Source organism: Aotus nancymaae, unplaced genomic scaffold, assembly GCF_030222135.1.
Source record: "Aotus nancymaae isolate 86718 unplaced genomic scaffold, 86718_ANA_hifiasm-v0.15.2.pri h1tg000011l, whole genome shotgun sequence".
Lineage (NCBI taxonomy): Eukaryota > Metazoa > Chordata > Mammalia > Primates > Aotidae > Aotus > Aotus nancymaae.
The window spans coordinates 44,333,754-44,359,981 of NW_026988422.1; the positions used below are offsets into that span (position 1 = coordinate 44,333,754).

General features: G+C 34.0%; 1 protein-coding gene across 1 annotated transcript in view; it reads right to left on the reverse strand.

The window, feature by feature from the left end:
- Positions 1-26,228, reverse strand: part of CUNH14orf39 (chromosome unknown C14orf39 homolog) — a 52,818-nt gene that overhangs the window by 26,198 nt on the left and 392 nt on the right. The window contains exons 3-10 of the mRNA XM_012435632.3: positions 25,250-25,376; positions 19,944-20,033; positions 9,878-10,065; positions 9,742-9,784; positions 7,854-7,974; positions 7,101-7,192; positions 5,554-5,681; positions 4,639-4,715 (exon numbers count right to left, since the gene is read on the reverse strand). Of these exons, the coding sequence (XP_012291055.2) occupies positions 4,639-4,715; positions 5,554-5,681; positions 7,101-7,192; positions 7,854-7,974; positions 9,742-9,784; positions 9,878-10,065; positions 19,944-20,033; positions 25,250-25,376 (866 nt within the window). The remainder of the gene's footprint in view (positions 1-4,638; positions 4,716-5,553; positions 5,682-7,100; positions 7,193-7,853; positions 7,975-9,741; positions 9,785-9,877; positions 10,066-19,943; positions 20,034-25,249; positions 25,377-26,228) is intronic.

The window sequence follows — 26,228 nt, forward strand, 5'->3', positions numbered from 1 at the left end:
GGTATTTCTGGTTCTAGATTCTTGAGAACTGTCACACTGTTTTCCACAGTGTAAAAGCATTCCTATTTCTTCACATCCTCTCCAGCATCTGTTGTCTCCTGACTTTTTACGCCATTCTAACTGGCATGAGATGCTATCTCATTGTGGTTTTGATTTGCATTTCTCTAATGACAAGTAATGATGAGCTTTTTCTCATGTTTCTGGGCCACATAAATGTCTTCTTTTGAGACGTGTTTGTTCATATCCTTTGTCCACTTTTTGTTGGGATTGTTTGTTTTTTTCTTGTAAATTTAAGTTCTTTGTAGATTCTGGATGTTAACTGTTTGTCAGAGGGATAGATTGCAAACATTTTTTCCCATTCTGTAGGTTGCCTAGTCACTCTGATGATAGTTTCTGTTGCTGTGCAGAAACTCTTTCGTTTAATTAGGCCCAATTTGTCCATTTGGTTTTTGTTGCCGTTGCTTTTTGTGTTTTAGTCATGAAGTCTCTGTGCATGCTTATGTCCTGAATGGTATTGCCTAGGTTTAATCTAAGGATTTTATGGTTTTAGGTCTTACATTTAAGTCTTTAATCCATCTTGAGTTAATTTTTGTGTAAGAGATAAGAAAGGGATCCAGTTTCAATTTTCTGCATATGGCTAGCCAGTTTTCCCAAAACCATTTAATAAATAAGGAATCTTTTGTCCATTGCTTGTTTTTGTCAGGTTTGTCAAAGATCAGGTGGTTATAGATGTGGGGTGTTATTTCTGAGGCCTCTGTTCTGTTCTATTCGTCTATATGTCTGTTTTGGTACCAGTACCATGCTGTTTTGATTACTGTAGCCTTGTAGTATAGTTTAAAGTCAGGTAGTGTGATGCCTTCAGATTTGTTCTTTTTGCTCAGAATTGTCTTGGCTATGTGGGCTCTTTTTTGATTCCATATGAAATTTAGGTTTTTCTAATTCTGTGAAGAAAGTCAATGGTAGCTTGATGGGGATAGCATTGTATGGAATGTTTTTCCATTTGTTTGTGTCCTCTCTTAGTTCTTTGAGCAGTGGTTTGTAGTCCTTTTTGAATAGATCCTTCACATCCCTTGTAAGTTGTATTCCTAGGTATTTTATTCTCTTGGTAGCAATTGTTAATGGAATTTCACTCATGATTTGGCTCTCTGTTTGTCTGTTACTGGCGTACACGAAGGCTTGTGATTTTTACACATTCATTTTGTATCCTGAGACTTTGCTGAAGTTGCTTATCAGCTTAAGGAGATTTTGGGCTGAGACGATGGGGTTTTCTAAATATACAATCATGTCATCTGCAAATAGAAACAATTTGACTTCCTCTCTTCCTGTTTGAATACCATGTATTTCTTTCTCTTCCTGATTGCCCTGGCCATAACTTCCAGTACTATGTTGAATAGGAGTGGTGAGAGAGGACATCCTTGTTGTCTTGTGCTGGTTTTCAAAGGGAATGCTTCCAGCTTTTGCCCATTTAGTATGATATTGGCTGTGGGTTTGTCATAAATAGCTCTTACTATTTTGAGATATGTTCCATCAATACCTAGTTTATTGAGAGTTTTTAGCCTGAAGTGGTGTTGAATTTTATCGAAGGCCTTTTCTACATCTATTGAGATAATCATGTGGTTTTTGTCACTGGTTCTGTTTATGTAATTGATTACGTTTATTGATTTGCTTATGTTGAACCAGCCTTGCATCCCAGGGAAGAAGCTGACTTGATCATGGTGGATAATCTTTTGGTTGTTCTTTTGCCAGTATTTTACTGAGGATTTTTGCATGGATGTTCATCAGGGATATGGCCTGAAATTTTCTTTTTTTGTGTGTGTCTCTGCCAGGAAACTAAGAATTTTAATGGATTAATTTGCATTTCCCTGTACTTGTGGGGTCTGGCATCTTATTATGTTTAGTAATTCTTTGGCTTTCCTTTTCTGTAAACTGTCTTCCTATCTTTTGTCCATTTTAATTATCTTTTTATAATTTGCAAGAGTTCCTGCATACTTCTTTATATAGTATACATTCTGGATGCCAATCTTTTGCTCATTCTGTCATTGTCTTTTAACTTTGTTAGTGTCTTTTGTCTTATATAAGTTTTTTATTTTGATGTAGTCCATTGATCACTTTGTCCTTCTCCTTCACCACACTGTTATAATTACTATGTTTTGATAATATTTTTAAATGTTTGGGGTGATAGAAACATTCTGGAATTAGAGTGATAATGGTTACACAACCTTATGATATACTAAAAACCACTAAATCTACACTTTTAAGTGGTAACTTTCATGGTATATGAATTATACCTCAGTGAAAGATGAAAAATTATGAACATTTTGACATATGGACATACAGATCCCCCTCTTTATCTTGCTAGTTTTTTGGGGGAGGGCTATCTTTGTGTTCGATTTGTATTTTTTAAATTATGGTAAGTGAAAATAGCAACTTTTTAGAATTCATTGAGATATACTTTTTATTCTAGTAAGAGGTCAATTTGGGTGAATATTGCAAATAAAAACTTAATTGCATTCTGTGTACATTGGGCACAAAGTTTGCTAATTGTGCTATTCAGATTCCCTAAATCCTTACTTACTTTTCACCTATTTGATTTACCTCTGTGGCAGAAACTACCATTTGCCTATCCTATCCAAAATCTAATCTCTCCTTGTGTTCTACTGTAAAAAACAAAGAAACAAACAAAAAACCCTGTTTCTCAACCTTTCCTGCAGATAGAGGTACCCAAGTGACCAAGCTCTGGCCAATGAAATGACATCATAAGTTGTTTAAGGAGCTTCCAGGAGAAATCCTTAAAAATGGGGCTGACTTGGCTAGCCCTTCTCCCCTTTTTCTTTCTTGCCTGGAAGGCAGATATGATGGCAAATTTATATGGTCACCTTCTGACCATGAAGTGACCTAGAGGTAAAAGCATAGCATGAAAAATAGCAGGAAAAGAAAGCATAGATAAAGCTTGAGAAATAATGACATTGTTGAGATGATGCTATCAGTCCTGAATCTGAGTCACCTATTCTACAATTTCATGGCAAGTAAGAGAAAATAAATGTTTATCTTGTTTAAGATGCTATTATTTCATTGGTTTGGTTTTGTATTGTTTCACATGCAGCCAAATTCAATTCCGAAACTCACAATCAGGACTTTCTTTGAGAGAGCTATTGTAACCTGCTTGCTTTAACTGTGTATTCAACCATTTCTTTGAAAGTCTGCCAAATTCTGCTTTACGTATTTTAAAACTCTATAATTTGGTGCATCGTGGATTTTATAATTTCTTGGTAAATAGTTCTTTTTAAAAATATGAAATATATTTACCCCATTAATTCTTTTCACCCTGAACTCTCATATAACATTGTTACATCTGCCTTGTTTTTGTCTGCATTTGCCTAATTCTTTCTTTCTTTTTTTTTCAGCCCCAATGTCAAGTTGTTTCTTCTATTCTGTTTTAATAACATATACCTGTATTTTGTTTATATATCCCATAGAAGTCCTTGTGTCTTTTAATGGGGGTTTAATCCAGTCACATTTTTGTGGTTACTAATGTGTTCAGAACTCTTTCTGGCATCTTATTTTTCTATTTACAATGCTTTCCAGCTGTTTATTTTTACCCCCATTACTATCTTTTGTTGGACTAATTAATTTTGTTTTATCTTTTTTCTTCTACTGTTTTAAAACTAACACATTCCATTTCTCTTCTGGTGGTTATCCTTAAATGTTTAACATATATGCATAAATTTACATTTTTCCAACAATGTATAGAGTTCATCAGTGTTCATATCTTCTCCCTACCTCCATCCTTAAATCAAAAATAGAACTCTAGTAAATGTTTATTTTTCCCATTTATCTTTCCACCCTCATCCTATATTGACATCATCTGGAATTTCAGTACTACATATGAAAATTTTTATAAGTTAAGTTTCACTAATTACTTTGGTCACCACTACTTGTGGAAGAACAATTATATTTTTCATTGAGGCTTTCCCTCTGGACTATTTTCAGGAATAATGGGGAAAGATAAAAAAGTGTGACACTAGCAGTTAGCTCTCTGCTCCTTGTTCTTCCTGGGCATCAAGAACCACCCAGAGGACCTGCCTATCTCTCTCACCCAAACTTCCATATTCATTCACTGCTTCCACCTGGAGACAGTCATCCCATTGCTGATGCCTGGTCAAATATACAGTGGATATGAGATGAACAGGGGGTTAAGATGAACAGGGGATTAAACTAACTATCACTGAGGTAATGCAACCAATTACCTTAGTCATTATCACTGTATCTTGTGGAACAGTATTCTCCTACGTGTGTCCTAGGCAATAATTTCCCTCTTCAATCCAATCCTGTTATCTTCCTTCAGGGATTTCTCACAGTTTTAGGTCTACTATGTACAGGGCTTGGTATTTTAAAATATCTTTTTCTATTATTTTTAGGAATAAGAGAACAGGTTACAGTATATATTCAGAATGCCATATTGAAACTCCTTTAAATTTTTTAGACCTTGAAGTTGTACTAATGGCTGATTCAATAAATTTATAACACACACACACACACACACACACACACCCTTCTGTATCTTAAGGGTAGTACATTCATTATTACATTTAATGCAAGCAGGTATTTACTTTATACTATTAAAACAGAAATACCTACCTGTGTATCATTTTCTTTTTGACTGAAATCAATATTGGCAAGCTTTGACTGCTGCACAGAACTTTCTTCTTTTTTATCTAGATTATTAAATAGTACTACTTTAAATCAATTCCGGAAACAGAATCAAGTATCTTCCCCAACATTTAATCTAAACTTGTAATTTAGAAAATGTATACATATTTAGTTTAAATTAAAATATGAAATTATGAAATTTTTTAAAACTCAATTCCTTACTATATAATAGTTTTATAATAACTATGAAGATGAAATGACAAAAGGACCAAGCTATACCTTATAAGGGGTTACCAAAGAAGACGTATTAGTTGAGGAGACAAAGAAACCAGCCAATGTAGTTAATCTAATCCATTAGGTTGCTGCAAAAATAATCATGGTTTTTGTCATTACTTTTAATGCCAAAACCATTATATAATGGCAAATGCCATTAAATTTTAATTTAAAGCAATGGCAAAAACCGTGATTACTTTTGCACAAGCTAATAGTTAATTTAATCTGCAGATTCACTGAATGAAACTTGATTCAAGTATCTCAGTGACCAAGTTACAGACACTATTAGCGTAAGTCTCTTACCTGCCTAAGTCACACATATTAATAATCAACTCCTCAAATGAAAAATATGTAATTTTTCATCATCCTCTAACACCTGTGCAACCAGAACAGAACACTTTTTTTGAGACTTATTGTGTGAATAATTCCTTTCTCGAAGAGAAAAGAGTTAGGTATGGAAGACATATTTTGTTTGCTCTCAGAAAGATCCAAAGCAGTTCTTTCTTGAGTTTATAGGTCTCCAGTATTGTTTCCACTTACACCAAATGGTAAATATAATTGCTTCCTTCTATTTCTTCTATGTGTTTGCAAAAAAAATGAAGTTTTTAAAATAACAAACAGATATTATACCTGCAACTCTTGGCTCTGAAGAATGCATCTTTATTGGTCTTAGAAAGTTTTGAGATTCATGAGGAATAAATAATTGACTGCTTTGAGTTTTATTCAATACAAGTATATGCTCATCTTTTTCAAAAATTCTAAAAAGAAAAGTGAATTACATTAAATATTAGATGAGTTAAAATTAACATTTTAAAACTAGGAGGCATATTTAGATACTATATAGTAAAAATTCCTCATTTTGCAGATAACAAAACTGAGTTCCAGAGAATTTAATAGACCTGCCCAAAATGACAGAATTACTTCGTAGTGGTGTCAGAGCAAAAACACACTTTGATTAAATCCAATGCTCTTCTCAATATCGTACACTGTTATTTTTAAAACATAATCATTGAAAAAGACTTTCTACACATGTCAAAAACATTTTAAGTCAAACCTTTTAAACACAAATAGCATGCTTCAGATTTCATGGTACTTCAAACTTTAAAAAGACTTATTCAGAAATAAATCAACCAACGTGAATACAGAAATTGTTAAAACAGTATTATAATCATAAATGGATCTTCTAAGTTTTTTATTGAAAGAATAGTTTTCACTGAATTTTACCTAAATCAAAGAAATAGAATAAACTCTGTCAAAATATATATTGAGTAAAAAATGACTAAATATTTATATGTTTCTGTCAATATACAGAATTTTTCTTAAAAGGGGTCGATAAAGTTAAATTCTGTCTATTTACCTATTTTTTCAATTAACGTCATTATAAAATTAAAGACACACTTGCACTGAATGTGGTACATGGGAGTGGAGGAATCAAGAAAATAGTACATCCAAAAAAGTGGGATCAGGGAAATTAACCTGAGAGAAGAGTGTGTTGTAAAAATCAGATTAAGGGCCATGAAACTTGAGGAGAGGAATTTAAGAATGAAAAAGGATATAGGTAGGGGGAAAAAAGTAAAAGTTGATCAGAAATAGCAATAGTAATACATCAATTTTTCTGTTATACAATATACGGTAACAGGCAGAGTTCATCTTTTTTTTTTTTTTTTTTTTTTTTTGCCATTGTCAGTGATCTCTATTTTATCACCATTAGAACAAAAGACAAGGAAATATGATACTACACATTTAGAAACATGCTTTGACTCATCTTCACTTATAGAAAGGGACGAACTGGTCAAAGAGGACAGGGTGATTAAAAAAAAAAGTAAATACCTTGCCGTTCCTACCATTGTTTCTGTTTTACTCCTATTGCTGACCCATCATGGAAAACACAGGATGAATTATACAACTGACAGGTTGCAGAACAGCAGATGTGCTGCTGCTACTCTATTTCTCTTTACATATTATCCTCAGCCTTACCAAACAAGAAGCAGATTTTAGTATTAGTTCATAATATTTAAGTTAATAAATTTTTCATAAGAAATTAATAGAAAATAGCCTGCACAACAAAATCTATAGATACTGTGTAAATATTAGCGGTTTGGGATGGGATATAGAATCAAACTTCTAGATGCAGAATATCTGTTCACATACAATCTAGTTTTAAAGTTTACCTATACTTTTCTTTCAGCTCTTTTCTGTTTTCTGTATTTTTGTTCTTTTCTTCCAGAGTTTCTGAAAGAGCCTTAGTTTCATAATACCTTTCAATCTGCTATAAAGACAAATGGGAAAGCAAATCAAAATAATTACTTGCAAAGCAGTAAAAAATATATGCTTTATTTTATAATTTTTTATATAATCATAAGATTTATATTTTTGGTAGTATTTACTATTTTCTATTTATAGTTATTACAATGAAAACAAAATTATCAATAAATCATACCCCTTTAAATTATCCTTACAACTCCATTGACAAATGTAGATTTTAACTAACTCTCATATTTTTAAAAACAGTCATAAGCAAAGTAGATATTGATTCCTTACATAAGGACATAGTTACCATATATTTTAAAGGAAATGTCATCTACTTTCTTCTGTTTACTAAAATGATATTACTGTTATTTTGTACCTCATACTTAATGAATGGTAAGTATATAACATTTAACAGAATTTTCAAAAATTTAGAATATCAGGTATTATATTCAAATTTTTCTCAAATTTGAATATATATCTATTCCCCAAAACCCAGAGTTTACTATATTCAGTACCTAAGATACCTTTTGGCTTCAAAGGTAACCTGAGGCAAATAAATTATCTTAAGCCTTTCTCCATATTAGGCTCTCTTAAAAATAGCTCTTCTAAAACTGTCAATTAACATATCATTATACGTGTACATTAATACATGTATTAGAAATATATAACAAAATATATACCTGGTTTAAATAATTAATTTCTATTTCCATTTCATCTACTTCTTTCTTCAGTTCAGATGAACTTTTGGTAAAATTGCTGGCATGTTTAAGAATATCTTGTGTTTTATATCTCAGATTAACACTTTTTATGTTAAGGAATTATGTCATAGAAGTAAATTTTACATTTATAATATATGCACTATATCAGAAATGATTACTATTATGTGACATCATTTATATGTATGTTCCATATATGCCAGTAAGCAATGTTAACAACAGTATCTGAAAACAGAAGGATAATACAAACATTTAGCAAATTAACAAAAACATTTATTATCTATATTATATATTGAACTTAAAAATAACATTTCATCCAAAATATTTGTTAGGATTCTTTCAGTTAAGCATTTTCACAGGTAGTTTTTTTTTTGTTTTTTAAATCAAAGTTCATTGTGTCACTTGGAATAACTAATAAAACATAATTCAGGCCCAAATTTAACTTATACGCTTCCATTATTTATTTGTTCAAAGCCAATATTAAAAATCTACCCATTTCAAGCCACAAACAGTATGCTGGAGAAAAACAAAATCCACCAAATTTCCCTTTTCTTGCTCTGTAAGGCTCATCAGTGTACCCTGCAGAACTCAAAAAAGAGAGGTAGATCTTCCATTTGGACTTTCTGATTGAACTGGATTTATGTCCAATTTCAAGTAAAAAATTCTCAGCTATTAATAGACATTCTACATGGTTATTAGCTAATACAATGTCCTAAATTACACTCCATTTAGGAGAATTTGAAAATGATAGAATAGTGACAGTAAACAAGAATTCCAGAGAAAATTAATCAGGTCTTTCCTATTCTGCCTTAAAATATGTATGTTTATATGCTAGAACATAAAATTGCATGTGAATTATAATTTATAAGTCTATTGTTACCAAGTTTTCATTATAATGTTAGCTACAGATAATTAAATCCTAATCTTCAAAGCTTCCTACCTCCATTTACCTCTTCCTGTTTGTCATGCAACCTTATATTTCATTCCATTCCATATCCAACTCCCCAAACCTTTGCTATACCTTCAGCATCTATGAACTTTTGCCCTTTCCCATTGAGAAGTTAAAGTGCGAACGGGTAGCAAATGAACAACTAAAAACAGAGAGACTAAAGCCAAAATTCAGAGGAAGCAAGCAGCAGAAGAGTTAAAAGGATGGTTTAGAATAAAGCAGACAGGACGCAAGGTAGAATGCTGGGATAAAGAAGACTTAGTACAAACAGTGGAGTTATAATCTGATAGGAAGCCATATGAAGGATTGTGGAGGTTGAAAGAGGATTAAAGTTTCAAGTTCATCATCAGGGAAGATCGCTCTGACAAACAGGTGAGACTTAGACCAATTAAGAATTACTTAGGCATCTATTACAGTGGTAGTGTAATAGAATTATTTGTTTACATGTCTGTCTTCCCTAAACTCTGAGCTCCTTGCAAGAGAGCTCTGTATCATCTTCACTACTGCCTAGCACAAGGTAGGTTCCCAATGAATTTTGATAGATGAATGAATAAATGTAACTCACCTCCTTTCCACCTACTATTCTAACAAGTAATAATTAAGCAATTTTAACTGGAACTTTCTTTTCTATGACATTTTCATTGGTTTGGTTTGGTTTGGTTCCTAAGATATGTCACTTAAAGCCAAATACATATGCCATTTTATTCTCACCAAAGTTGCTTGCTTCTGACCACATAAATATACATGAAAATGAATCCAAGATGATCTTTAAAATAATTTCTAAAATCTTTTAATTAAAACAAAATAAATCCATGTGATTCTCACAGGAAACACAATAACAATTAAAATACAAAATAATACTTATCTCATAAAAATTATAAGTAGAAACACTAGTGTGGATACATGTTTAATGTCCATTTAGTAAGTGACGGAAAGGGAGCAGGCACTAAAAAACAAAGTCATAGTATCAGCTGATTTATTATATTCTTTTCATTACAAAGATACCATAATTAAAACAATATAACAAAAATATTAATACCTAGAAATTTCATAAAAATTGTTTCATTCATTTTTAATTGTTCAGTACATGCCAACACTCTGCTTTGAATTTCTTCATGTTCTCTTTTCTTTTCATAATATTCATGTGAAAAAGGTGTTTCCAAGTATTTTAGTTGGTACTGCTTCAAAACTTCTTTATACTGACATATATAATCATGATACATTTCTCTGTTAAAATTAAAAGAAATGTTTATATAACAAGAATAGATCTAAAAACTGTAAATATCATTTGTTAAAATCTACTAAATTAAGCATAAAAGGCAAACCAAATGTTTTCTTATTCTTGCTTCCCTCAATATTGTCTGCCCTTCAGACTTTCCTTAACTCTACCACACATCTCAACTTTACTCTTTTTCTTCATTACCCAAGTTATTCCTTCTTAATTCTTTTCCATTTAACGCCTACTCCCACCATATTAAAGACACTATTCTTTCCAAGGTCACCAATGATCAAATTTTTCCAGCTAAATTATCTTTTTTTAGTACTCAGCTAATTGACATTGCAGAACCTGGTTCTTCTCATCACTTACTCCTTGTTGAACCTCTATCGTCCCTGGCTTCTGAGTCCCTACTCTCCCCAGATCAGCTACTTTTATAACCATATCTTTTTAATCTTCAATTTTTATTAGCTAAAATTATCACATGAAGACATGTTCTATGTGTTAGAACTCTGTGTTCACAATCATGTATACCCCACAATAATTTTATGAAGAAAATTTTATGACAGTTTAGAAGAACTTCTCTAGTCCTGCTCCACTAGTAGTGGGTGGTCATCTATTTAGGCACAAATCTTGAGTGAGACAGTTAATCATTGCAAAAAGACATTAACCTTTTTTTTTTAAATTTGACCTGTACTTGATTCTACAATAATCAAAATTACTATGGCCTATGGGGCAAATCTAATCTGCCACCTATTTTTGTACAGTCCATGAACTATGAATGATTTTTACATGTTTAAATGATTGAAAAAAATCAAAAGAATATTCCATGACACATTAAAATTATTGAAATTTAAACTTCAATATCCATAAAATTTTATTAGATCATAGCTCATTTATTTACATGTGATCTGAAATTCTCTTGTGCCATAATAGCAGAGTTGAGTAGTCATGACAGATTGTATGTCCTACAAAGGTTAAAATATTAATACTTCCTGTCTGGTTCTTTACCAGAAAAGTTTGCCAGCTCTAATCGACAACATTGAAAATGTTAAATTCAGTCCTTTATAGAAAATATATTCTTAAATCTTTTTGCCCAATTCTTATACTTAGTTTCAAAAAATTCATAGAAAATTTTTTTAAAATATATGGTCTTTACATTCCTTAAGATGTTTTCATTTCTTGGATCAAGGTATACTCTATAGGGGAGTTTCTTAAAAGATACTTTAATGATTATCTCACTTAGCAGACTAGGAAAGAGCAAGCCTTCAGAAACTTCATATATGAGAAGAAAAGTAAGGATAACAGCCCTGTGCTGGTCAGAGGGTCTGAATCTTAAGAAAAGTTTTAATTTCTTAATATTACTAAACTGTCCCCTTTAGCAAGAAAAAGCAGTTGAGCCCCAAGCAAGCTCCTATTCCTCTAAATGTATATTTGCTAATTAAGACCCATTTACTATTTTTAATAGCTTGAGAAAACAGTCCAGGGAGGAAATATCTATAAGAAAATTAAGACTGGATCACCGGTTCCAGGTGAGATGAACATACTCTATTCACCCCATTCATGCTGTACATTGATGCTCACTCTTCTAATATATACCATATAGAAACTGTGGCAGAGCTTAGCATATATTATTATCTCATCTGTGCCAGCAATACTATTCTTCATGAATGACTAGAACAGCGTGGGAGATTAGGAGAAACAAGCAACGGGTGCCTCTCCTTCCGCCATTATCCACAAAACCAGCAAATGAGTTATTGTCTGGTGTTGAATCAATAATTCAATTAAGCTATGCAGCTGGTTTAAGAAAGAAACACAACTGTTCACTTGAATACCTTCAGTTAGCTCATAGAAGTCCTCTATAATAAACACTATCAGAGAAGTACATATTTGAACTGGTTTGCTTTAGCCTCTCACAGAATCATTAAGAATTAATGTTTTATACTCATGACTTACATTAATAAATGTTATAAGCAGCAGTTCTATATATTGTGTTTGGGGCTGGGAGAGGTCACTGAAGATACTACCACATTGCACAATTTCCCCTGGGTAGGACTCGGGAGAAATTTCAAGCCTCAGAAAAAGCCCCTACTTATCCTAAGCAATTGACCTGTTTTTTTTTTTTATGAATATTATGAATCTCAAACTGACTATATTACCACAATGCCTTGACTACTAGAAATTTGAAAGCTTCATTTGTGCCTATATCTAACAAATGTGCAGGACACATAGTATGAATTTCTAACTTCATCAAAGGCTTCAACTTCCTATATTATCCTTACTTCCGTGTAGCCTTGATTTAAAAAAAAAATATATATATATATATATAAGTATTTTAATTGCACTTTAGTTCTGGGGTACATGTGCAGAACATGCAGGATTATTGCATAGGTACAACCATGGCAATATGGTTTGCTTCCTCCATCCCCCCAACACCTACATCTGGCATTTCTCCCCATGTTATCCCTCCCCAACCTCCCTACCATGCACTGTTCCTCCCCTATTCCCCCCAAGAGACCCCAGTGTGTGATGCTCCCCTCCTTCTGTCCATGTGTTCTCATTGTTCAATACCCGCCCATGAGTGAGAACATGTTGTGTTTGACTGTTCTTGTGTCAGTTTGCCGAGAATGGTGGTTTCCAGATTCATCAATGTCCCTACAAAGGACACAAACTCATTGTTTTTTATGGCTGTATAGTATTCCCTGGTGTATATGTGCCACATTTTCCTTGTCCAGTCTATCATTGATGGACATTTGGGTTGGTTCCAGGTCTTTGCTATTGTAAACAGTGCTTCAATGAACATACCTGTGCATGTGTCTTTATAACAGAAAGATTTACAATCCTTTGGATATATACCCAGTAATGGGATTGCTGTGTCAAATGGAATTTCTATTTCTAGGTCCTTGAGGAATCACCACACTGTCTTCCACAATGGTTGAACTAATTTACACTCCCACCAACATTGTAAAAGTGTTCCTATTTCTCCACATCCTCTCCAGCATCTGTTATCTCCAGCTTTTTTAATGATCGCCATTCTAACTGGCATGAGATGGTATCTCAATGTGGTTTTGATTTGCATTTCTCCAATGACCAGTGAGGTTGAGCATTTTTTCATATGTTTTTTGGTCTCATATATGTCTTCTTTTGAAAAGTGTCTGTTCATGTCCTTTGCCCACTTTTGAATGGGTTGCTTTTTTTCTTGTAAATCTGTTTTAGTTCTTTGTAGATTCTGGATAATAGCCCTTTGTCAGATGGGTAGATTGCAAAAATTTTTTCCCATTCTGTTGGTTGCTGGTTCACTCTAATGATTGTTTCTTTTGCTGTACAGAAGCTCTGGAGTTTAATTAGATCTCATTTGTCTGTTTTGGCTTTTGTTGCCAATGCTTTTGGTGTTTTAGTCATGAAGTCCTTGCCTATGCCTATGTCCTGAATGGTTTTGCCTAGGTTTTCTTCTAGGGTTTTTATGGTCTTAGGTTTTATGTTTAAGTCTTTAATCCATCTGGAGTTAATTTTAGTGTAAGATGTCAGGAAGGGGTCCAGTTTCTGCTTTCTGCATACTGCTAGCCAGATTTCCGAACACCATTTATTAAACAGGGAATCCTTTCCCCATTGCTTGTTTTTCACAGGTTTGTCAAAGATGATTGTAGATGTGTGGTGTTGCCTCCGAGGCCTCTGTTCTGTTCCATTGGTCTATAGCTCTGTTTTGGTAACCAGTACAATGCTGTTTTGATTACTGTAGCCTTGTAGTATAGTTTGAAGTCAGGTGGAATGATGACTCCAGCTTTGTTCTTTTTGCATAGGATTGCTTTGGTTATACGGGCTCTATTTGGTTCTATATGAAGTTTAAGGTGTTTTTTTTTTCCAGTTCTGTGAAGAGGGTCATAGGTAGCTTGATGGGGATAGTGTTGAATCTATAAATTACTTTGGGCAGTATAGCCATTTTCACGATATTGATTCTTCCTAACCATGAGCATGGAATGTTTCTCCATCTGTTTATGTCCTCTCTTATTTCCTTGAGCAGTGGTTTGTAGTTCTCCTTGAAGAGGTCCTTTACATCCTGTGTTAGTTGTATTCCTAGGTATTTTATTCTCTTTGTAGCAATTGTGAATAGGAGTTTGCTCATGATTTGGCTCTTTGTTAGTCTGTTATTGGTGTACAGGAATGCTTGTGATTTCTGCACATTGATTTTGTATCCTCAGACTTTGCTGAAGTTGCTTATCAGTTTCAGGAGATTTTGAGATGATGGGCTCTTCTAAATATACAGTCATGTCATCTGCAAAGAGAGATAATTTGACTTCCTCTTTTCCTAATTGAGTATGCTTTATTTCTTTTTCTTGCCTGATTGCTCTGGCTAGAACGTCCAATACTATATTGAATAGGAGTGGTGAGAGAGGGCATCCTTGTCTAGTGCCAGATTTCAGAGGGAACGCTTCCAGTTTTTGCCCATTCAGTATGATATTGGCTGTGGGTTTGTCGTAAATAGCTTTTATTGTTTTGAGATACGTTCTGTCGATACCTAGTCTTGAGTGTTTTTAGAATAAAGGACTGTTGAATTTTGTCAAAGGTCTTCTCTTCATCTATTGAGATGATCATGTGGTTTTTGTCTTTGGTTCTATTTATGTGGTGGATTACGTTTATAGACTTGTGTATGTAGAACCAGCATTGTGTCCCTGGGGTTGAAGTCTACTTGTTCATGATGGATAAGTTTTTGATGTGCTGTTGCAATCAGTTTGCCAATATTTTATTGAAGATTTTTGCATCTATGTTCATCATGGATATTGGCCTGCCGTTTTCTTTTTTTTTTTTTTTTTTTTGAGTCTCTGCCGAGTTTTGGAATCAGATGATGTTGGTCTCATAAAATGATTTGGGAAGGATTCCCTCTTTTTGGATTGTTTGGAATAGTTTCAGAAGGAGTGGTACCAGCTCCTCTTTTTACATCTGGTAGAATTCAGCTGTGAACCCATCTGGACCTGGGCTTTTTTTGGTTGGTAGGCTATTGCTGCCTCAACTTCAGCCCTTGCTATTGATCTATTCAGGGTTTCAACTTCTTCCTGATTTAAGCTTGTGAGGGTGCAAGTGTCCAGGAATTTATCCATTTCTTTCAGGTTTGCTGGTTTATGTGCATATGGTTATTTGTAGTAATCTCTGATGGTAGTTTGTATTTCTGTGGAATCAGTGGTGATATCCCCTTTATTGTTTTTTATTGCATCTATTTGATTCTTCTCTCTTTTCTTTTTTATTAATCTGGCTAACGTTCTGTCTATTTTGTTTATCTTTTCCAAAAACCAGCTCCTGGATTTGTTGATTTTTTGAAGGTTTTTTTGTTTCTCTAACTCCTTCAGTTCTGCTCTGATCTTGGTTATTTCTTGTCTTCTGCTAGCTTCTGAGTTTTTTTAATCTTGCTCCTCCAGCTCTTTCAATTTTGATGATAGTGTGTCAATTTTAGATCTTTCCTTGCTTCTCATTAATTGCTATAAGTTTTCCTCTAGACACTGCTTTAAATGTGTCCCAGAGATTCTGGTACATTGTGTCTTCATTCTCATTGGTTTCAAAGAACATCTTTATTTCTGCCTTCATTTCATTGTTTATCCAGTCAACATTCAAGAGCCAGTTGTTCAGTGTCCACGAAGTTGTGCAGTTCTGAGTTACTTTCTTAATCCTGAGTTCTAATTTGATTGCACTGTGGTCTAAGAGACTGTTTGTTATGATTTCCATTCTTTTGCATTTGCTGAGGAGTGATTTACTTCCAAGTATGTGGTCAATTTTAGAGCAGGTGTGATGTGGTGCTGAGAATAATGTATATTCTGTGGATTTGGGGTGGAGAGTTCTGTAAATGTCTATTAGGTTTGCTTGGTCCAGATCTGAGTTCACGTCCTGGATATCCTTGTTAATTTTCTGTCTCGGTGGTCTGTCTAATATTGACAGTGGAGTGTTAAAGTCTCCCACTATTATTGTGTGGGAGTCTAAGTCTCTTTGTAGGTCATTAAGAACTTGCTTTATGTATCTGGGTGCTCCTGTATTGTTGTATATATATTTAGGATCGTTAGCTCTTCTTGTTGCATTGATCCTTTTACCATTATGTAATGCCTTTCTTTGTCTCTTTTTATTTTTGTTGGTTTAAAGTCTACTTTATCAGAGACTAGGATTGCAATTCCTGCTTTTTTGTGCTCTCCATTTGCTTGGTAAATCTTCCTCCATCCCTTTATTTTAAGCCTATGTGTGTCTTTGCATGTGAGATGGGTTTCCTGGATACAGCACACCAATGGGTTTTGACTTTTTATCCAATTTGTCAGTTTGTGTCTTTTGATTGGGGCATTTAGCCCATTTACTTTTAACATTAATATTGTCATATATGAATTTGATCCTGCCATTTTGATGCTAGCTGGTTGTTTTGCCCGTTAGTTGATGCCATTTCTTCATTGTGTTGATGGTCTTTACCATTTGGTCTGTTTTTGGAGTGGCTGGTACTGGTTGTTCCTTTCTATGTTTAGTGCTTCTTTCAGGAGCTCTTGTAAGGCAAGCCTGGTGGTGACGAAATCTCTCAGCAATTGCTTGTCTATAAAGGATTTTATTTCTCCTTCACTTATGAAGCTTAGTTTGGCTGGATATGAAATTCTAGGTTGAAAGTTCTTTTCTATAAGGATGTTGAATATTGGCCCCCACTCTCTTCTGGCTTGTAGGGTTTCTGCAGAGAGATAAGCTGTGAGTCTGATGGGCTTCCTGTTGTGGGTAACCTAACCTTTCTCTCTGGTTGCCCTTAACATTTTTTCCTTCATTTCAACCCTGGTGAATCTGATGATTATGTGCCTTGGGGTTGCTCTTCTTGAGGAATATCTTTGTGGTGTTCTCTGTATTTCCCGGACTTGAATGGTGGCCTGGCTTGCTAGGTTGGGGAAGATCTCCTGGATAACATCCTGAAGAGTGTTTTCCAGCTTGGATTCATTCTCTCCATCACTTTCAGGTACACCTATCAAATGTAGATTAGGTCTTTTCACATAATCCTATATTTCTTGGAGGATTTGTTCATTTCTTTTCACTTGTTTTCCTCTAATCTTGCTTTCTCATTTTATTTCATTGAGTTGATCTTCAATCTCTGATATCCTTTCTTCTACCTGGTCAATTCAGCTATTGAAATTTGCATATGCTTACAAAGTTCTCGTGTTGTTTTACAGTTCCATCAGTCATTTATATTCTTCTCTAAGCTGTTTAGTCTCATTAGCATTTCGTCAAACCTTTTTTCAAGGTTGTCGGTTTCTTTGCATTTGGTTAGAACATGTTCTTTTAGCTCAGAGAAGTTTGTTATTACCCACCTTCTGAAGCCTGTTTCTGTCAATTCATCAGACTCATTCTCCATCCAGCTTTGGCCCATTGCTGGTGAGGAGTTGTGATTCCTTGGAGGAAGAGAGGCATTCTGGTTTTGGGTGTTTTCATCCTTTTTGTACTGATTTCTTCCCATCTTTGTGGATTTATCTACCTGTGGTATTTGTAGTTGGTGACTTTCTGATAAGGTCTCTGAGTGGACATCCTTTTTACTGATGTTGAAGTTATTTCTGTTTTTCAGTTTTCCTTTTAATAGTCAAGCCTTTCTGCTGTAGGACTGCTGGAGGTCTGCTCCAGACCCTGCTTGCCTGGGGATCACCTGTGGCAGCTGCAGAACAGTAAGGGTTGCTGCCAATTTCTTCTTCTGTTATCTTCATCCCAGAATGATACCTGCCAGATGTCAGCCTGAGCTCTCCTTTATGAGGTGTCTCTTTGGATATATGGGTGTTGGGGAGCTGCTTAAGGAGACAGTCTGTCCCTTATAGGAGCTCAAGTGCTGAGCTGTGAGCTCTGTTGTTCCTTTCAGAGCTGCTGGGCAGGTATGTTTAAGTCTGCTGCAGTGGAACTCATAACCACCTTTTATCCTAGGCACTCTGTCTTGGGAAGGTGGGGCTTTATTTATAAGTTCCTGACATGCTGCTGCCTTTTTTCAGAGCTACCCTGCCCAGCAAGGAGGTAGCCTAGTCACAGTCTGCCAGCAGAGGCATTGCTGAGCTGCCATGGGCTCTGCCCAGCTGCTGTGTGAACTTCCTTGTGGTTTTATTTACAGAGGTATAGTTAGAACTGCCTCAGTAATGGCAGTCTACCTCAGTAATGGTGGACTGCCTCAGTAATGGCATACTGCCTCAGTAATGGTAGACTGCCTCGGTAATGGTGGATGCCCTGCCCCCCACAGAGGTGGACCATCCCGAGTCCAGTTGTGCTTGCTGTGAAACTCTCAGTCCAGAGCATTTCAGATTGCTGGTCTTTGTGAGGATGGGACCCACCAAGCCAGATCACCTGGCTCCCTATTTTAGCCCCCTTTTTTTCAGTTGAATGGGTGGCTCTGTCTCCTAGGCATTCCAGGCACCAGTTGAAATGGCTGTCCAGATTTGTGTGAGTTTTTATGCAGAGACCAGCAGGGCTGGATGAAACAGTTGTGCTGGAAACTTGTGCTTTTCAGCCTGGGAATCTCCTGGTCTGTGCACTGTAATAACTCATTTGGAAATGCAGTAATCACTCACCCTCTGCATTGTTCTCGCTGGGAACTGCACTCCAGAGATCTTCCCATTCGGCCATCTTCAGCCTTGATTTTTATTCTAGTTTCTTTAAACACTAATCTTTCAAGATGATTATTTGGTCAAATCATCTAAAATCCTTTTTTATTTATTTTATTTTATTTTTTTTTAGAGAAATGGGGTTTCTCCATGTTGATCAGGCTGGTCTCAAACTCCTGACCTCAGGTGATCTGCCCACCTTGGCCTCCCAAAGTGCTGGGATTACAGGTGTGAGCCACCATGCCTCACCATTTAAAATCCTTTTTTAAATGAAGCAGGATGTATAAATGACAACACAAGTCTCCTTCACTGATCCCACTGTCTGCCTAACCTCTGGATGATGGTGTATTCTAGCTTTCTCCTCTTTTTGCTCCATACATTTCCATGAGCAATTTCATGTATTTCCATGATTTCAAAATCCATATCTATAACTTTAGTCCCTACCTTTTCTTAAGATTTGTCCTTGAACATACAGGGTATTGCACTCTAGATTCTGCACTTATTAGTTACAATATAAAAATAGATACTGCTTTCATGCAATTATATTTAAAAACATTTCAATGTTTTATATTAGGTGAAATTATTTTTCTTTTTTTTATTGCATTTTAGGTTTTGGGGTACATATGAAGAACATGCAAGATTGTTAGATAGGTGCACACGTGGCAGTGTGATTTGCTGCCTTCCTCCCCTTCACCTATATGTGGCATTTCTCCCCATGCTATCCCTCCCCAACCTCCCACCCCCGGCTGTCCCTCCCATTAGGTGAAATTTTAATGCTATATAATGTGTTCAAAGTCTCTTGCCTTGTTTCATTACATTCACTAATTATATTTAATCCCCAAGACAATATTATACATATAATAAAATAAATTCATGCAATTATTGGTGTTTATTAGAATATAGCCACGCCATTAAATCAGCAGTCTAAGAAACAGAAGTTTGATATAAAATAACCTTCAAAAATCAATATCCCAAAGTTGTTGAAGCTAATTCTATAGGTAACTATCCCCTAGATATTTGCCTATACAGTTCATTCATAAATACCATTAATTGAAGGACTCTGCTATAATAATTGCTACTGAGAAACAGTTTATATCTAAGGCCATATCTATATATATCTAGGGTTAGAAAGAGCTTTACGACAAGCAGGTAGACCTTCCACTGCACCAAAGGAGTCCAAAATACTACATTTACTTAAAAACAAAAACTCCTTCAGAGTACAAAATGCCTACATTTTTCAATTAACATTCTTACAAACCATGTCCTAGTAATACAAACTTATCGAATTGATAAACTAAATATATATACTATACTTGTCTTTTTCAATGGTTTCTTGATAAACTGTAAATTGGTCCTGCATATAATCTTCATGTTTAAGAAAAACATCACATGTTGGCTTCCAGCTATAGAAAAAAAAATATATTAGTAATTAGCAACTCAGAATGATAGACAAATTGACAGAGATAATAAAAAATTAACATAATCACTTAAAGAGAATTAAATCTTTGTCTTCCTGGAGAAAACAAGCTTACATCAAGAAAAGTATTTCCATCTCACATCACTGCCACTGCCTCCTTTCATGGACTCTTATGCTCAAATATCAATATTCATTAATTTTTATATCAAACTTGTTTTTGAACCATTACTAGGGAAAGAGCAAATGTGATATTGCTGGATTGTGTATTGCTATTGCATCTCTATCACACACTTTGTAACACTCCAACATCAGCCTTTCCTTCTCATCACATTTCTAAGATCTTGGCCAAAAAAATCATTTTGGAGTAAGCATTCAAAGAACTAGAATAAGGGCTAAAGAGAGGTATTTTTCTCCCTTGACACTTAGAAAACAGGTGTTACATCATCCTGAGTTACAAAAAAAAAAAAAAAAAGAAACCAGAGCAAATGAATTACAAAATCAGACAGTATGAATATGACAAATATTTATATTATACATTATGTAACTTGAAAGAATATTACCAATACAAAAAATCTAAAATGAATATATACCATAATAGTTTCCAGTCAAGTATTGTTCAAATATTTCCCTTTTTTCCTAACATTTTTTTCAGATTCAAAAAGTATACATGCCCAATTTGGAAACTCAAAAAAGTATATGTAAGCAAATATCTATTAACTATTTTCTTGATATTGAAAGATAACTAATATTATTGTTTTAATAAATTGTTTCCAGATGTTACTATAATTACACATTTTAATATCATTGAGATCTTATCCTCATATAACAACGTATCCTCCTTTATCACTTAGTAACAGAACCTGTACTTAAGTATTTGTCTGAATTTCTGATCATTTCCTTAGAAAATATTCTCCAAAGTGAAATTAAAAGATCCAAAATTATACATACATATATTCTCAGTATTTTTAAACGTTATAAATCTCATAGTCATAAAAATAGCAACAGTAGACACTGGAAACTAGTAGAGAGGGGAGAGTTTAAAACTGTTGAGTACTATGCTCACTGCCTGGGTGATGGGATCAGTCATACTTCAAACCTCAGCATCACACAATATACCTATCTCATAAACTTGCACATGTGCCCCCAAATCTAAAATAAAAACTGGAATTATTTTAAATTTCCATATGATATATATGTTCATTGAGAAGATATTCACTTTAAGCCTTTTGATTTACATCCTTCTAGACTTTTTCTAATTATTTATAAATATACATTTACTAAATTGGCTTAACATTATGAATACTGTTTTTTAATCTGCTTTGACTAATTTGTAATTTTAAAAAGGAGATTGCAGACTTTGCTTTTAAAAAAACTTCCTTTACTGTTAACATCTTTCCATATCAATAAATATACACCTATATCACAATTTTATTGGCTGCCTAGTGTTCATTCATATGGATATACCAAAACTCATTTAACCAGTTCCCTAATGCTGAAAATTACAGTTGCTCCCAATATGTTCCTATCATTAAAAAAAAAAAAAAAAACAGGCTGAAATAGAACTCAACTCAGTAAGAAAATAAATAAATAACCTGATTTTTTTTCAATGGTCAAAGGATCTGAACAGACATTTCTCAAAGAAGAGATACAAATGGCCAACAGATATATGAAAAAGGGCTCAATACTTCTAATTATCAGGGGAATCCAAATTAAAACCAAAATAAGATACTACCCCACACCTGTTAAAATGGCTATTATCAAAAAGAATAAAGCTGGGTGCGGTGGCTCACATCTGTAATCCCATTCCTTTGGGAGAGTGAGACGGGCGGATCACCTGAGGTCAGGAGTTCAAGACCAGCCTGCTCAACACGGTGAAACACTGTATCTATTAAAAATACCAAAATTAGCTGGGCATAGTTGTGCATACCTATAATCCCAGTTACTCAGGAGGCTAAGGTAGGCGAATCGCTTGAACTCTGGAGTTGGAGGGTGGAGGTTGTAGTGATCCGAGATTGCGCTATTGCATGCCAGCCTGGCCAACAAGAGTAAAACTCCATCTCAACAAAAAAGGGGTGGTGGTGAATAATAAGTTTTGATGAGGATATGGAGAAAAGGAGACCCTCAGACACAGTTGGTAGAAGAGTAAATTAGTACAGCTACTTCAAAAAATAGTCAGGTCCTCAAAAAACTAAAAATTGAATTACTATATGATCCAGCCATCCCACTTTGGAGTATTTGTCCAAGATAACTGCCCTCCCATGTTCATTTTAGCATTATTCACAATATCAAGATATGGAAACAACCTAAGTGTCCCTCACAAGATGATGGATAATGAAAGTGTAGCATAGATACACAATTAAATACTATACAGACTGAAAAAAATAGGAAATTCTGCCATTCAAGACAACACGAATGGGACTAAAGGACGTTACACTAAGTGAAACAAGCCAGGCAGGTAACAGCAAGTATTGTATGATCTTACTTAGATGTAGAATCTAAGAGTCAATCTCATATAAACAGAGAGTAGAAAGGTGGTTACCAGAGGTGGGATTGAAGTGGAGAAGGAATGGGGAAAGGGAAGATGTTGATCAAAGAACAGAAGTTTAAGTTGGAGTGGGAGGAATAAATTTTGGTGATCTACTGCACTGTATGGTGACTACAGTTAAATAATATATATTCCAAAAGTGCTAGAAAAAAGTTTTTTATGTTCTCATCACAAAAAATAAGTTTGTAAGGTGATGTGTATCTTAATTAGCTTGAGTCTTTCTACAATGTATATATAGATCAAAACCTCAGATTGTTGTACATTATCCTGGTTGTACATTACATCTTTGAAAGAATCTCTATTTCCTTGTGAAAAATTCTCAGAAATGGAATCACTATCAAAAATTATGCTTGGGCCACGCATGGTGGCTCACGTGTATAATCTCAGCACTTTGGGAAGCCAAAGTGGGAGGATCACTTGAGTCCAAGAGTTCAAGACCAGCATGGGCAACACAGTGAGACTCCATTTCTATTTTTTAAAATCATGCTTATTTTTAAAGCTTTTAAAAATATGTGCTGGCATGTCATCTAAAAGATTTATACTACTGTAACACTCCTACAGCATATAAGAGTTGGTATTCTTATTTCTTGCCAGTGCTGGGTGTTAATTTTTTTTTTAATCTCAGCAAAACTCAAAGGCAAAAGTAGTAGCATTTAATTATCACTTTAATTTAGATATTTCTGACTATTAGTAAAATTGAGCATTTCTGCACATGTATTAGACTTATGTATGGTTTTCATTTTGGTATTTTCTTGTTTACCTTCTTTGCTCATTTTTCTAATAGGACTTTTGCTTTTTCTTATTAATTTCTATAAGTACTTTATGTTTTTAAACAATCCTTATTTGACACTTTTCCTAGCTTATCCTTTTGTCTTTTACATAATTATAGGGTATTTTTCTTTTTAATTTGTGTGTAGTCATATTTATCCATCATTTCCTATGTGGTTTCTGATTTTGGTGACATATTTAGAAAGACCTTCTTCTCTCAAAGATTACATAGTCACATATTTTTCTAGTACTTTCATAGATTCATATTTCACATTTAAATCTAATAACCAGGATGCTGAAACCATGAACTAGAGCTATTCATGAATTTAAGCATATTAAAATCAACAGATCCTAATGACTCTCCTCAGACCCCAGCAGAAATTAAGCTTTTACAAAGTACAGTGTATCTAGGACATGGTAGGTTCTAAGGGGAAACTATTAGTACTTTCCACAACCCAATGCAGCTAATTGAGGAAACCACAGGTAAAACCTATTACAATAAAACAAAAATCGAAATAAAAGAAAATGGTCAACAACATGTAAGTTTTGGCTGATCGGATTACCAAAATATTTAAACACTGATCATTTCAGTGTTGGCAAGAGTATGAGGAAATAGAAACTCTCCTACGCTGTTTTTTAATAATTCATTTTCTATTTATAAAAGTAACATTCATAAGTCAATCAATGTGTCACTGTACAAAATATTGTTCTCTTACATTATTGGTAGGAGAATAAATTGGTATAACCTCTTTCGAGAGCAGTTTGGTATTATCCACCCAATGTTTAAATGTGCATACTCTTTAGCAATTTCATTTCGAGGAGTCCATTCTATAGCAATAGACCTCTATACCTGGAAGTATATCTGTACATGACTGGAAATAACCTAAATGTCCATTAATAGGGGAATGGCTAAATAACAGGCTACATCAATACCATAAATACTCTGGAGCTGTTAAAAAGAATGAAATATATACATAATTACATGCATAGTACAATTCACATTACATATTGTTAAATGCTAAAAAGCAAGTTGCAGAATGAAGAGATTCCATTTTTGTAAAAAGAAAAGATAGCTATATAGACAGGTGCATATGTGTGGTATGTGTAATAATGATGTTGACTATGTAAGGTCTAAAAGGATGTGAGTGATTACCTATGCAGAGGATGACAGGGTAGGGGATGGGAACTACAGGAAGGGAAAAACTATTTACATCATACATGTGTATATTACTTGAATCTTTGTATTAGGTACATGTTACTTTTATGATTTCTTAAAACCAGTGGGAAAAAAACTAATGGGGGGAACACCAGAAAGGCTTATTAAAATTTTGAATAACAAAATATTTCAAAAGAAATATGATCCTAAAGTACAGTGCTTATTACAATGTCCATATAAAACTAAGTACAGAAAATTTATATTTTTATTAAGTCTTTGTTCTTTTCATGTCTTTGTTTCAAAATGTTTGTCTTATGCTAGAGTTAACAAGTAGAATCCAGAACCTGAAACCATGCTGAAAGAATTGTTAACATACTAAATATTTTTATTTTGAAAAACTTTAGGCTGTATTCCCTCACACAAAAATAAGATCTTGAAAATTCAAAGATGGGAATAGTTTCAAATTTATCTAACAGAAATTTTATATGCTGAGCTTATTCAAAAGTTTATAGTTAGATTAACTGAATTTGAATTAGTGAGATCTTATAGCTGTTTAGTTCTAGTTCTCTTTTGATCCTCCTATAATCCCTCTCCATAGTACCATAACAAGGCACTTTAAGACTTGATTCATTAGCTAATAAAGAATATTAATTTGAAGCAAGTGTCTTCAACTATTAGCTCAAAAACCCTGAATAAAAGAATGTAATGACAATTGATTCTTTGAAATACTCACTCACTACTGTTGCCTTTGATCTCCTCACTATGTTTATAGTAATAATCAATTTCCTCATCTGTTGTATTTATAGTTTCACGTATTCTAGAAATAGTTGATTTGTTTTCCTTAATATCTTCATAGCATTCTAGAAAGAGGAAATGTTTATTTTCTTAAGGTAGAAATTATAAATTCAAAATAAACAAATACAGTAGGGAAAAAAGTGGGCATGGCAGTTTACCTAAAAGGAAGAAAGCCAGAGAATAGAATGAAGCTTCAGATGGGTGGGATCCTACACTAAAAGGCAGAGAACCAGGGCCAGGCCTGATCCTAGAGTCAGAAGCTAAGGATTTCAGTTTGGGATTAATGAGAAATAAGTGTCCCTTGTACCTCATCTTTAACATAAGAGGGCTAGATTCAGTGGTATCTAAGGTCAATCATATCTTAAGATGCTAGAATCTGTGTAAACATTTACTCATTAATGACACTAACATAAGCCTTCTGTTTTTGACAAATGTGAATGTCTATTCATTAATGCTATGTCAATTAATTATTAAATGCACCTTCAACTCACTTATTTCTGTTACTAGTGATTAAATACAAGCTAGAATAGACATAATTTCTTGAAAAGATTAAAATAAATTCTTAATATTTTGTATTTTTTTGATTGCAGAAAAGATAACCAAATTCTACCTTTTCAGAAGGATTTAAGAAATTTAGAACTCTATTTTTTATAGTTGTTTTGTCAGATCTTAAAATACTATACAGTATTTGTGTGATTTGCCTTGCTATTTCTCTGATAACATTATTTTTTAGAATTATTATTCCTGAAAATGTGCCACCTATCAATTTTGATACCTGATTTCTGATGATTTCTATAAAGATAAAAAAATTTCACTCAACTATTAGATAAAATAACATCTTTTCAACTGTACCTAAGGGGTCATTTCTATGTAAGACAAAATTCTTTACAAAATAATTAAATGCTGAATATAGAAGT